The 13831-nt window shown below is 50.2% G+C and overlaps 1 protein-coding gene and 2 long non-coding RNA genes across 7 annotated transcripts in view; 2 read left to right on the top strand and 1 right to left on the bottom strand.

Annotated features, from left to right (window-relative positions):
• The window catches only part of Alkbh3 (alkB homolog 3, alpha-ketoglutaratedependent dioxygenase), a 33147-nt gene extending 32481 nt beyond the window's left edge, over window positions 1–666 (top strand). For all 4 annotated transcript variants that reach the window (XM_031371113.1, XM_031371112.1, XM_031371115.1 and 1 more), the window contains exon 10: window positions 225–666. In XM_031371113.1, the coding sequence (XP_031226973.1) occupies window positions 225–317 (93 nt within the window). In that variant the 3' untranslated portion in view covers window positions 318–666. The remainder of the gene's footprint in view (window positions 1–224) is intronic.
• LOC116090523 lies at window positions 165–13487 on the bottom strand. 2 transcript variants are annotated; one of them, XR_004118712.1, is made up of 5 exons: window positions 13462–13487; window positions 11030–11113; window positions 7495–7653; window positions 7093–7207; window positions 165–1019 (listed from the first exon to the last, which is right to left on the bottom strand). It is a non-coding gene; the product is annotated as an uncharacterized LOC116090523 (long non-coding RNA). The 2 variants fall into 2 exon arrangements; XR_004118711.1 differs by lacking the exon at window positions 13462–13487 and adding an exon at window positions 7865–8031 and having other exon boundaries at window positions 11030–11429.
• LOC116090522 lies at window positions 2915–5943 on the top strand. The gene is made up of 2 exons (XR_004118710.1): window positions 2915–4006; window positions 4783–5943. It is a non-coding gene; the product is annotated as an uncharacterized LOC116090522 (long non-coding RNA).
• Window positions 13488–13831: the final 344 nt, after the last annotated feature.

Here is a 13831-nt window from a genome sequence, read left to right as displayed (position 1 = left end):
AAAAGTAGATGTGCCCTGTTGCCAGGGCACTGGCGCAGCCTGCTGGGATCAGCTGGGAACTCGGTTCAGAGGAGGAGGAGACCCTTTCCCACAGGACTGTAGAACACCTAGTGCTGCTCATTTAGACGGGGATAGAATGAGATATAAATAAGTTGTAAATCACATTGAACTAATAAAAAATGCGTATATATTTATGCTGGACAACTATTTATATTTCCATTTAGCACCGAGTGCCCAAGGAATACCACTCCAGAGAACGGAGAATAAACTTAACCTTTCGGACAGTTTATCCAGACCCAAGAGGAGCTCCCCGGTGACACTTCTGCTGAGTTGCCACTGAGGTGTGGGCTGTACACCTAGCAGCCCCTCCCCAGCTCCTGGAAGTACTTCCAGAAGCTGCTCCATGCACTTCCGTGATGTGGCTGTTTGGAAATTGTGGTGTTTGCTTCTCAGGTCTTACTCCTCCAGAATGAGAGCCACCAGCACTTCATGTCAGCATGTCTGCTACAGGAACAGTTACTTTGAGACAAATCTCTAAATTAAGGCTTATCATTAGGCAAATTAAAAACTGTCTGGCTGTGCTCACAGATGATTTGGTCCAAAACCTTTTTTCCTCCTGCCCTGCCTCCTTTAATTTGAAGAAATACAAATGGCCTTGTGACTCTGGGGAAGATCTGAAAATGTTTGTTCCTTATGACGTTAGCAAAATGGAGATATATATACGTGTCAGTGACTCTGGAGCCTTCCACCGGCAGACAGCTGCTGAAATCCAAACAGAGGTGGCTTCTCTGAGCTTTGTTGAAGTCTTCCTTGACTCCTTAACATCTTGGCTTGTATGTTATTGTAATGGAAAGCTTCATGTTCAGGGACACTGTTTATTTAGCTGAATTTCCCAGCTGTCACTTTTCCTGGGGCACACTTAGGTTACAGACCTCTGAATACAGAGAAGGCAGCATGCTCCCGTCCACAGCCCGGGCATCCTTCCTGGGACCCCTTGTAAGGAAAGACAGTGCTGTATCCTGGAAGCAAGGAATAACCGAGAATGTCAGGAGAACCAGGCTGAAATTTTGGTTGAAGAACAGCAAATGCCCTGTTAGTAGCAGCTGTTCCAATAGATTAGTTCCCCAGAGAATTCCTTGAGTCATTTAAACCCAGGCCAGATAGAATCAGAGCAGGCCTGCAGGGAATAGCTTGGATGACCTCACGGCTCTTCTACCTTAGATTTCAGAAGCCTGTGACTAAGGCTTTTCTGACTCAGTGTTCCCTTTCACTGGGTACTTGAGTTCAGGGGTTAGCCTGTGATGTCACCAAGGTTTCCAAAACAGAATGGGGTAGCTGCCCCTTGTTGCATCATAAAAACACATGACTTGTTGACCTTGACTCAGGAGCAGTATCCCAGATTAACTCAAACCCAGAGGAAGAGCGTGTGTCAGAGGATGAAAGTGGGACACCGGTTAGAGTTTCTCCCTTGTCCTGGAGGGAAATTTACTGTCTTGGTTTTTAATCCTGTTTCCATTCCACTCTGTAAGATGGATGGTCCCCATGACATGGAATGGTGCCAGAGGCTGGCCAAGCATACTCAGGGCTCAGATGGAATGAGTATGGAACAAATCTGAACAGACTCTCTGGTTCCTTGTGTCAGAGTCTGGTTTTTAAAAATGTGTAGAGCTCCTTTTGTAAGAAATCCTAAATCTCTATACAATTTGAGCATCATACTAAGCCTTCCTAGGAAGAAGGTATGAATCACCATAAACACAAGCCCTCTATTTAATCTCCCAGCTGTTCCCCAGTTAGAGCCAAGAAAACCTGGCCAGGGTGGTATGGTCAGCCTTGATTAGGAGTTTGATGACTGAGTCTGGAAATTCCTCCTCTCTTCCTTATAAATGAAGACTGGCAGGTGGCTCCAGGTCTTTAAGAACCCCGCCCCCACTGCAGGGGCTCATCTCTCCCTGCCTTAGAGCAGCACTGCATTACAGCTAGTCTGTCAGATCACCGAGAGGCTGTGGTCCTCCATCTGGGTTTTATGGACAAAGAGCAGTCAGAGCTTCTGTCTTTTGCCCTTACTGTAGACTCCCATGTGCAGTCAGTGCCAGATATTTCCACCGCTAGGACCCCATGACTTCTCAAGTATCAAGCAGGTTCTTGCCATAAAGCAGAACTACAGAGTTTAGATGGAGATAGGAAGAGTGATGTTCAGTTACTACAAGCAGCCTGCTGCAGATCCTGCTCAGGAACTGAGGCAAAACTGTTTGCTGACTCAAAGTACACGAAACAGCAGAGCACAGGTTTTGTTTTCGCTGTCCTCTGTGAGTTTTGGTTGCCTGCAGGCTCTGTCCTGTGAGCTTCTATTCATCACCTCATGGTCCCTATACTGATTGCAATGTAGAGATGAGAACCTAAGTCCCTAAGAAGTATCTTCGTGCACTTGTGCTGGCAGAGACAAATTTCAAAGGCTAATTTAATTCCACAGTCGGTGTGCCCTTCCTCATCCATGCTGAACTGAGGTGGAATAGATCTTCTGAGCCATAGCTAGCTGCAGGCCAGCTGTGTGTCCCCCAGTTTCTCGTACATCAGGGCAGGTGCCTGCATCTTCTATCTCCTTAGCCAACATAAGCACCTTGTCAGAATCTCTGTGGCCCACTGAACTATCAATGTCATTAAGCTGGGGAAACTGATTTTTGTAAGGGCCAGGGGAAGAATTCAGTTTGCTGTGGATTTGGAAACAGCCTTGGACAACCTCCCTAGCAAGTGCTTCCTAAGCATAGCTAAGCAGATATGCCTCACAACTTTCACAGGTGGGTGAACGCTTCCCTCCAGTGTCTTCTGTTGTCTTAGTACATGTGGGACCTCTGGTGATGTGCAAACTATGTATGAGACATCACTTCTCCAGTCAACAAACAGCAGGTGAGCTGGGCTTTACCCCAGAAATGCAAGCAGCCTCCATCCACGAGGGATCAATAGCTCAGCTCTCTAACATTATAACACACAGTTCATATGTGAAGGAGTCCTCTAGACTCCTTTCTGCTACCTCCACGGCCTTGATTCTGCCCTGGTGCATGGCAGGTCTGTCTACTCGAATAAGTAAAGAGCCCAGGCTGCTGAGTCATGTCTTAGCAACCACGAAAGAGTTAATTAAGTAGGCCTGCAGTGAGCACAATGCCCCCCTCTGACTATTTCAGGGGAAAACCTGACAGATGATGGGTTCCTGCTCTGCTGGGAATATTTCTTCCTTGAGTTCTGGCAGCTTTTTCTTGGCCACAGAGTATCTAAGACCCACTTTGCCTTTTCTGGTCATAAACACTTAGAGTGTTGAATCTGAAGTCTTGATTACTTTATTTTTTAACGGTTCCTTTGAAAAGCCAGTTGTTTCCATAGTGATGCATTCTGTTTGTTTAAGTCCTTCTATATGATTCCACCCACAAGCTCCTTACTAAGGGACTAGTTCACAACTGCCCTTTCCCCTAGCTTCCTATTTTCTCTTACACACACACACACACACACACACACACACACACACACACACACACGGGGCAGGGGTGGGGTGCTGTCAGAATTGAGCTACAGAAGTCCATTCTTAGATAAGAGCCCTGGATCTGGTAGACAAATGATTTTGATGTGTATCAGGGTGGAAGGCTAATGGTGCTTCCCCCAGCTGGGTTAGTAGTCACAGGCCTGGGCTGCTACAGAGCCTTTCCCTGCTTGTGATCAGAACCAGGTGTTGGGCTAGGCTGTTTATTTAGAATTTGGGGGTTGGGCAGTTTCAGAACACCCCGCTAGGAAGCAGCACTTGTAACCAGCATCATCAAAAGGATGACTTTTGTGCTGTCACTCCCCCTCAGGGGGATGATGATGTCACTCAGCATAGGGACAGTCCTGTTCTCAAGTGGCTTCCAGGAGTATAGATGTGTCACTGTTCAAACAGAGCCTTGGTTCCCAGTTCGACCCATCGGATTGGCTCTTTAGACAAATCCTGTAGTCTGAAGGGGATGGGAGCCCAGGGAGTTAAGTAAGTATGCTGTTGCGCACATTCCTTCAGACCTGAGTAAAAGCAATTCCATTTGTTGTAAGTGCTCTGGGGAAGTGCAGCACATAGAGCACTTAGGGGATCCTGGCTCCTGTCTGGGTGCTGGCAGAGTCAGGTGACAGCCGAGCTCCTGAGGCTGCTGGTTCTTGCCCTAGGCATGCTGAGAAGACTCTGGGCACTAGCAAGAGGAAGCTACGAGCCGCGGGAACACTGGAGGGCCGCGTGACCGGGGCTGCAATTAGCCTCCCACCGCAGGAAGGCCGTGGGCGTGCGGTGACGATCTCGCCGCCCGCCAGGGTCCCCAACCAGAGCACGTAATACCTTGCCCTTCCGAGCGGCTGCAGCGGGAAGGCGGCGCTTCGCCTTCTCGGCCTCTTGGGGCTCCAGCCTCACCACTAGCTCTAGGCCTGCTAGAAGAAAAGCCCCCGCGGGAGCCATTCTGAGAGGAAGGATGTATTCTCCCTGGCTGAGGAGCAACTGTGGGAGAGTTTGTGAAGAGTAGCCTCGGGCTTTCCAAACTGGACCCAGGGATGTTCCCACGCAGGACCACCCAGGCAGGACTGGAGAAGCGCCTACTAGGGTGCTGCCTCTTGGCCTGCAGGGTTCCCCCCTCCCCCCAGCCTTCAACTTCCCCCTCACTGTCAGGGAGAGGGAAGGAGAGATTACAAACCACCGAGGTTGCTGGGAGGTGAGACAAAGAACAGAGTTGTGAAGCCTTCATAAGAATTTCCTCCATGGCCCCAATCTTTCCCGTCTAGGTTAGACTGCTGTCCCCACTGAACCGGCTAGAAGACTGATGGATAAAGCACACCAGGGGAACAAGGCAGCGCTGGAGGTGACAAGGTTCATCCGACACTCCCAGTGGCCTAGTGAAGGAACACACAGCAGCCTCCTGAAGGGGTACTAGGCCTATGAGGCAGCCCTGCAAGGGTTGGTTGTTGACAGTCTGCAGACTGCGCTAACCAGGTGGCTTCCTTGCACCTTGCTGGGTAACAAGCCTCCCTTAGCCACAGAACTGCCTGCAGGGCAGAAATAGGGAGCAACTTGACAGATCCACTGCAGAGCTCTTGGGAGTGAGGTAGAGAGAGCTTCGGCCTGAGTCATGCAGACCTGGGCATGTGTCCCAGCACAGCCCTTCCAGAATTACCCAGGAGCAGCCAGCCAATCAACCTTCGAGCCTCAGTCTCCTCAGCCATGAAATGAACCCACAGGCAAGCCTCCTCCCAGGAGTCTTGAAAGGGTTGACATCTGACACTTCACATGCCCTGCTAACCCTAGTCATGACTCTTAGGATGCGTGGGTGGTCCTTTTCTGATACAAGGCCCTCGGACCATGCCCATTCCCTGGGTGTTCCCTGAACCCTGCAGATGCTGCTGCTGCAGCCATTGAGGTTGGAGGTGAGGAGGCTTTCCAGAGAATGGTCAAAATGAAAATTGTGGAGCTAATCATATTAAGAACTGATTACACTTAAATTAAATCCCCCTCAGACATTCAAGCTGAAGAAAGCTCTCAGGTGCTGAAGTGGCTTAGCGCTGATGCTCAGCTGGCCGTCAGATGCCCTACCACATGCTCCGGGGTAATTGGTGCAAGCACCCCTATGGCTGGAACCCAAGACTCCACTGCTTCCTCCCCTTGAGATCACTCTTTGACATCTGCCAGGCCCACAAACAGGTCACCCACTGATTAAGTACACAAAAAATGCACCCCACCCCCACATTGTTTTCTCTTCTACTGGCTGGCCTTTCTACATCCTATACTGAATGACTTGGCCTAGAAGATGAAACAAGACTGCTAGGCTTAGAGCTGTGTTCATGCCTGGGCTTTTATGTCCAGAGACTGTCAGATGCAGTGGTGGGCAGATAAAAAGGAGACACAATCTCTTTCACTACAAATAAAAGCAACCAAGGGGAGTTGGATTGTCTTTTGCAAAAATTAGGTTTTTTTTTTCCACTTCTTACCTCAAAAGGAGTGTGTGTTCTTTGTAAGAAATTAAAAGGTGAAAAGAAAATCTTTGTGACTTTGGCTAAGGCAGGCCCACATTTCCCAGTACTTTTTCTATACATCTCTGTACTTTAGCGTGAATTTTGTCTTATACCTTGGGGTTAGACATTAATTCTTGTCTCCAACATTGCTGAGTGGTCACACAGTGCAGGGGATAGGCTGTGTGGGATATGTAGTTCTCATATAGTAGCAATGTATGGGGTATGTAGGTCCCAGGAGATATTGGTCCTGTCTTTACAATAGGTCAGTTCTGATTTGGACATTGTGAGGATGGACACTGGGAGGCAGGATAGTGGTGCAGCTAGAGCCCAGATGCTGGTCTTACTGAGAGCTCAGTTCAAACACAACAATAGCAGGTAACACTTTCGCCACACACCTTGTAGAGTGCTTTACATGTGTCAGTGTGTCACTGTCATAGGTGAGGTGCTAGAGTGTGTGTATGTTCACATGGGTCACATGCGTTATACATGTTAACCCCTGACTTACTCATCCTTTCAGCAGCCATGTGTGTGTGTGTGTGTGTGTGTGTGTGCTGTGTGTGTGCACGAGCACGCGGGCACACATACAGGCACATGTATATGAAGGCCAGATGTCAACCTCTTGTTTCATCCTCCATGAGTCCTTGCTATGTTTTCTTTAAAACAAAATCTCTCATTAGTTGGTCCAAAGGTTGCTGATTAGGTTAGGCTGGGTGGCTCTTGCCTAACGAACCCCTTGCCTCTGTCTTCCCAGCGCTGAGGCTCTTTACGAACTGAGCATCTCCCAGAATCCAAGGCGCTATTTTTCTTACCACGTTACATCAGGAGAGATCTCGCACAGTCCTTATCCTTACTGCCAGGCTGTGTGCGGCCTTCTTGCAACCCTTGAGCATATCTGCAGTCGCTCCTCAGAATAAAGTTTTTAAGGTGGGGTTGCTGCTCAGAGGGCTGTCTATTTCTAAGGCTTAGAATACACAATGCAAGTCGTTTCCAGACAGGTTCACCCACCCGCTTGTTCTTCTACACAGGCTTTGAGTCTGTGGCATAAGCTCCAGCTGGGTCCCACCCTCGGCATTCTCCAGCACTTACCTGCTTGGAGGAGAAGCAGCCCTGCTCCTGACCTTGGGAACTTAGTACATCACAGCCAGTGTTACATGATCATTGGTCTACATTGTGCCACTCATGGAGAAAGCAAGACCCACTGCTGAAAAACCACACAAGGAGGGTAAATGTGAAGCAGTTGGCTCTGGGGACCACTGCAGCAGTAGGCAGAAGAGAGGCAGCATAATGTGGGGTGGTGGTCAGGGAGATCTGCCTGGTGGAGGAGGCACTTAGAGAATGGGGAGAGGCAGACTCCGTATAATAGCCCAAAGCTCATGAGCAGGGAAGAGCCCCAGGTGGTTTGTGTCCAGAGGACCCTTGTGCAGAGAGTGTCAAGCTGGATAAGGTAATGAGAGGGCAAGATGGACCTGGATGGGGTAGGGAGCTTACTTGAGCAGGGCTTGGTGATGGGGAGCCGCTGAGGACTTTGGGGTACTTTAGGAGTGTACCCCTATCAGGATTGATGTGGTTTGACTCTCATGGCTCCTGCAGGCTGCTTTGAATGCTTGTTCCTCGGCTGGTGGCACTGGTTGGGAGGCTGTGGAACTCCTAGGAGGTGGGTCAAGATGGCAGGAATTCCTTGAGTCAGTCTGCTAAGGTTATACCTGCCCATTTTCCCTGCCTTGTGCTTCCTGGTCTGCCATGGGTGTACAGTGTTTTAGCCACACCCTCCAACCACCATGAACTCCACCATGCCCTCCTCACTGTGATGGAGTAAAACCCCTTTGAAACCAGGAACCCCAAATACATCTGTCTTTACCCAGGTCATCAGGTATTTTGATGGCAGGGTAGCAAAAGTCACTAAGATAAAGGTGCAGTGAGGTGGGGGATACAGTATCATGTAAGAAGATCTATGGAGATTGTAGTAGGCAGAGGTAGGCGTCAGTATGGCCCCTTGGGATGGATGGAGAGGTACCAGGCATCTTTCTATGGAGCAAGAGAAAAAGCAGACCTGAGATTCCTGCTGTGAGAGTAGAACATCAGTGTTAGTCTTGAAAGCATTTGGGTAGGGACCTCAGAGTCCATCCATGGCCAGTCAAACTTTACCCTCCCTTATGGAGGCCACTCTGCGAGCAGGCAGGGTCTGCCAGCCACAGAAGGACTGACTGCCAGCTGCCCCACCAAGTCCTCGGATAGAAGGGACCTTAAGGCCTGCTTCTAGAAAATGCATGACAGCTCTTTCCAGACATCTCTCCCTCAAAGAACTTCTGAGAGCTGAGTGCTTCCTAATGTCTATGGAGAGGTGGGCAGAGAGAACAGGTTCCCTATGCTGCACAGAGTGCTTCTCCCGAACCCTACTAGCAGGTAGAGTTCCAATAAAGTCAGGTCTCAGCTTCCCCTCTTAGGTCTTGGTGGCTTCGCTCCATGTGGACCAGGCTTCTTGGAAGAATTGAGAGAAACAGTGTGTCTGTTTAGTGCCAGCAGCTCTTCTGTGGACCAGTGAGTGATAGGGAGAAAGGGGGGCAGGGTGGGTGGAGCTTGTAAAGCTCATCTTCATGGAACAGCTATTATTTACCCAAGTCTAGAACAGACCCAGACCCGGTGAACAAGGACCCAGTTTGTTGGAAAGAGATTGGAGTGACTACAGCAGGGGCCAGGGGAGGTCCATCATGGACACCCGCAGAGAGAAAGTGGAGGGAGGATGAAACCCAAGTGTTCCAACCGTGAGGGAAGAGCAGAGATTGGGAAGGAACTGTCCTGATAGGAAGATACTCAAGAACATTCTGTCACAGCAGCCAAGGTTCTCTTCCACCTTGTTATTAGCCTGACTGGATTCTCCCCATTTAGGCCAGGGACAGCAAAGGACCACAGTTAATAGGGAAGATAGTTTCTACAGAACAGACAGTGAGGGATCAGGCTTGTGACTCCCCTGCGGGAGCTGGCTAGGTCATCATCATGTCCCTGGCTCCTGGCTGAAGCCCTTTCTTACCTCAGACCTCAATTTCCCCAGGTAGAGTAGCTGCAGGTACACTGCCCCCAAAAGCCTACTCTTTCACCCCAGTTCACTGTCTGCTGCCCCCATAACTCCCCAGCTGTCTACCAGCATGGCTGCTTGCCAGCGTTGAGTGTGAATAAATCCTGTGCCCATTTCTGTTACTGTGAGGAAAGCAGGAGTAGGCACGGATGTTGTCTGTACAATTCCTCCCCCCTACGCTTAAGACTATAGACTGTACCAGTGAAAACACTCATTCTTGCTATGAGGAAATTACTGTCTGAGAGTTGAGGTTTTAGAACCTTTCCTAGGCCCAGTGGGCTCTTTCATATCTCATCTTCCACAGACTTCCTCCCTGGGAAGGTCCAGCTGTTGCCATGCAGATAAGACGTTCGGAACTTACAGACCTGGGTTCAAACCCCCAACCCACCTCTGCCTGGCTGTGTGGCCTCTGGGAAGTTTCCCCTGTCTCTGATTCTGTGTCAACAAAAGCTTGAGGGTAGTGTTCTTTATCTGGGAGGACAGATTTCTGGGGACATGATAGGCACACACTGTTCTACACTGGGACCAGGGTCTGAGACCAATACTCAGGAAAACCAAACACTGAGATCCAACCAAAGGACTGGCTGGAGCAATGGCAACTGTTCCTGCTTGAAGAATTCAAGAAGAAGACAGCTTCTGCTTCAGGAGTAGCCATTTCCAGCTGTGTCTTCTGAAAGTGGTCCCAGGTCCCAACACATCCTAAAAGTTCAGAGACCTGGCCCCAGCAGACTCTGCTGGTAGCCACAGTCTGAGTAGGACACATGAAGGCCTGAGGAAGAGGGGGCTCTGGGCCCCCAAGATGTGCCAGCGGCAGAGTACAAGGCTGACCAAGTATCTCCTTGCAGAGTCAGCCTAGCACATCAGGCAGCACGGCATCTTTCAAACCCCAATTTGTGGGTTCTGTTAAGATGTGCATCCTTATAAGGGCCCCATGTTTCAACACAGTGTGTTCTTATAAATTACCCAGTTTGATCCCTACAAATGCCCGACAAGGATGAAACAGGCATGAGGCTTTACAATCTCAGAGGAGTCAGAAGAATGTTCTAGCAAGCTCTAGAATCAGGACATGCAGGGAGGTGGTCTTGAGCTGTTGCTGTTCATTCCCGTGTTCGGACCCAGAACCACAGCCTTTGAAAGTCCTGTTTGTTGATGTTTACAAGGCCCTCCATGCTGCCACCCTTGTGCTAGAGACAGCTGTGGGCCGAGGACATCTCTGTCATCCAAAGATTAATGGTCCAGGCCTGCCCTCTCCAGACCTTGGAAAATGGTTCCTTCCTGGGCTCCTGGATTAAGAGCCATACTCTTAGATTGGCTCGTGACAGCTGCAGGGCCTGGGGCTCTGAGAGCTCAGTTGACTTTCGAGGTCGCACAGTGGGGACAGTGGAGGCCCTTTTCAAGGCTGACATGGACAATGTGGACTTGATTCTGCTTGAGAGCGCCTATATGGTCCTGGTTGCAGCTGCCTTCTGCTTAAGTTTGCCAAAGGACTTTCAAAGCAAGGTCTGCCTCCTCCCCTCCCACACCTCTCCCGGATCCTTTCTGTTGGATCTCAATGTTTTCCAAGTTGTCCCAACCTGGTGGGTTGGAGTGATCCTTCTGCTTCAGCCTCCAGAGAAGAGGCTTCTCTCATCTGGAGACATAAGAATGCCACCAGGGGCTTGCTTTATACATATTTTTGGCTCATGGTCCAACAGCAGCAGAGAAATGCTTTAGGAGGCTGGGGCATGTCCCAGGGCTCCAGCTTCACCATCTGCATAGACAGGGTGGAGCTGGATAGATCTAATCCAGAGAGCCTGTGTCCCCAGGAAACAATGAGGGTTGAGGTAAAGGCCAGGGCTAAGCTCCATCTTCACTCTGCCCAGTTTGTAGTATGGTGTGGCTTTGGTCTTCGCCCCTCTCCTTTCTGGCCTTCTCTGGCTTCATCTCAGAAGACTGCAAAGATATTCTTACCTTGCTGTGGTGGCCAAGGAGAAACCATGTTGCAAAGTACAGGAATGTGTAGCCCTTCATCCCAGGACACAGTGATACTCAGACCTGTGGGAAACACAGAGACTTGGACCTAGGCTGAGGAGCTGTGGTGAGAAGATGCCCTTAGCAGGGAAATAAACTCCCATTTCCTAAAGCGTTGCTGGGCCACAGGCTGGACAGGATTTTCAGGAGGGTCTCTTGTTGAGAGTGTCCAACTCTCAACATGGATCTGATGTCCCTGGGGACTCCTCCTGATGAGAGCAGCCCTGCCACACTAGCCCTGCCACTTATCAGCAGCTGGTGTCCCACTGCCCAAGGGACAATGCAGCCCAGATTAGAGGGTGAGCTCATCCCTGCCTGAAGAAGACCACAGTAGACTGAGGTTCCGACTTGAGGCCTTCCCTGGCTCCTCCCTGCCTCTCTGAATGTGCCTCTGCCCTCTCCCTTTTGCCTGCTCCTTGCTCAGTGCACACTAACAGCCCCCTCCTGGAGCTTGCTGAGGATCGTCATGGCAACCCTCCAGCCAAATTACTGAAGCACTTTTCATGCTCCCAATTGTTCCAGACAAGTGCTAATTCTGGGTGAAAAGAAGCAGTTGGTAGGATACTGAAGTCAAGGGCTTTGTGCCAAGGGCCCGCTGCAGGGTGGAGTCAACACTAGTGGGAGAGATGGGTGTGAGGAGGAGGAGGTTTGGCTGTCCAAAACAGCCTGTCTGCTGTCTGTCTGCTCCCTGTCCCTCCTCTTACGTCCCATTTACATCATACACACAAACAGAAACTCATGCACGTGCATACACACACAAATATACACATGGGCACACATATTAAACACATACACATGTATGTAGACACATACACACATCAAGAGGCTGGGTTAGAAAGTACAGACTGACTCAGACAGCCCATCTGAAATACCACGTCTCATTGCATCCCTGAGAAACACTCTGGGAAGACATTAGGGTAAGTTGTAGAGCCATAGTAGCTGATCAAGGCTATGGGTCATACTAGGTCTGTGCCAGTACAGTACAGAAGCCAGTAGAAGGGATCTGACATTCTTACCCAAATCAAGGGAAACCAGAGGAGGGACCTAAAAGTTGTCATCCTGTCCTCCCTCCTGCTGCGATGTGTCCTTCAGGGCCTGGCTTTGGCTTCCTAAGATACCCTCACGTCCTGCTGTCAACCATCCTGGGGCAGTGTGGTAGGGCCTCCTTGAAAGAGAGCTACGGGCGTAGATGGAGAATTGATGACAGCTTTTTAAAAGCCTGGCTCTGCCCCAAAGCCAAAGTGTGGGTAGGGACAGTGGAGGAGGTGGTGCCAGAAAGCTTTCCCCATGTGCTGCCATCTTCTTACTCCATCTGCTTCCTGTGGACTGGGCCTTCTCCCTCAGCCACAGCCTGGCCTGCTGGCCACGCTTGCCTGAGAGAAAGCACCTGCTTCTCACAAATGGTTCTCCTTAACCCTGTACGAGGATTACAGACTTAGAAGGGTCCAGAGACTCTAGGAGTGGCCTCCTGGCCTCATAGATGGGTTGCTGCAGCACGGGGCTACTGAGAAGTAAGACAGGTTCAAGGCCACGGGTTAGGAGTACTGAGTAGGTTCAGTCATCTGACTTCTGGCCTGGCTCCGCTTCCGTCAGAAGGGAGACTGCAGGATACAGTGGGCTGGAACAAACGGAGCATGCTCCTGAGTCCAGCAGGCCTGGCTTTGGGTTCCTGCCTCAGGGCTTGGGTGGCCATGGCAAAACACCAAGCTTCCCTGGTCACATGTGTAAAGCGGGTAGGGTGTTAGGACCCTGCAGAGGAGTCTGGGGGTGGGAGGGGTTGGTTTAGTGAGATGATACACTGAGTACAGCAGGGCCAGAGTCTGCACATGGCAAACACTCAACTGGGCACATTGCTGGGGCCCTGACAAGATGAGGACTAATCTGCATCCTCTTTAATGATCATCTTCCAACCCAGGGCCTCCAGGCAAGGCCATATGTAAAACTGGATGTTACCCCCTGCTGGAGCTCCCAACTCTACAAACTTAGCCCAGTGGACAACAGGAATCCAGTGCCTGAGCAGCTCTAGTATGTAGCCCCCACCCCCAGCTTTGTCTACCCCACCACATTCATGACAGAACTGGTACCAGGCTTTGCCAGGTACCATGGCACATGCCTATAATCCTAGCACTTGGGAAACAGAGGCTGGAGGATCAGGAGTTCAAAGTCACCCTTTGCTCCAGCAGGCTCTGAGCCAGTCTAGGTTGTATGAGATCCTGTATCAAAAAACCAAAAATGGACTGGAGAGAACTCAGCCAGTGAAGTGCTTGCCCCACTAGATAAGAACCTGAGGTTGAGCTCCAGCATCTATGCAAAAAGCTTGGCATGGAGGCATGTGCTTGTAATTCCAGGACAGGTCAGGAGGAGATAAATACCTGAACAAACAGAAGGCACGTTTCCTTTTACCTGTGGAAGATGGATAGATGGGAATATATTAAATACTGGGTTAGAGCAATAGTACCCAATATACAGTGCAACATCAGGACTTTCACCTAGAAATCCAGCTTCAGCTCACTGCGGCTTCATAGGACTTCTTTGAAGCTGTGAGTCAGGCATCTGAACTCCTTAGATGTCCTGTGGAGTCAGGGGTTTCCCAGATCCCTGACATTATGCTCCACTAAGTGGGGAGGGGAGCTGGGAAGACTCAGGCATGAGATCATAAGGGCAAAGAGGGCTTTGACTTCATGTCTAGATCTCTGAGGCCCTGCTCACTTAGACCACTGGCCCCCAGACTTTACATAGGCT

Source organism: Mastomys coucha, unplaced genomic scaffold, assembly GCF_008632895.1.
Source record: "Mastomys coucha isolate ucsf_1 unplaced genomic scaffold, UCSF_Mcou_1 pScaffold15, whole genome shotgun sequence".
In the NCBI taxonomy this organism is placed as follows: Eukaryota; Metazoa; Chordata; class Mammalia; order Rodentia; family Muridae; genus Mastomys; species Mastomys coucha.
The sequence above is the reverse complement of the archived record's forward strand: the minus strand, read 5'-3'. Positions and strand labels throughout refer to the sequence as shown.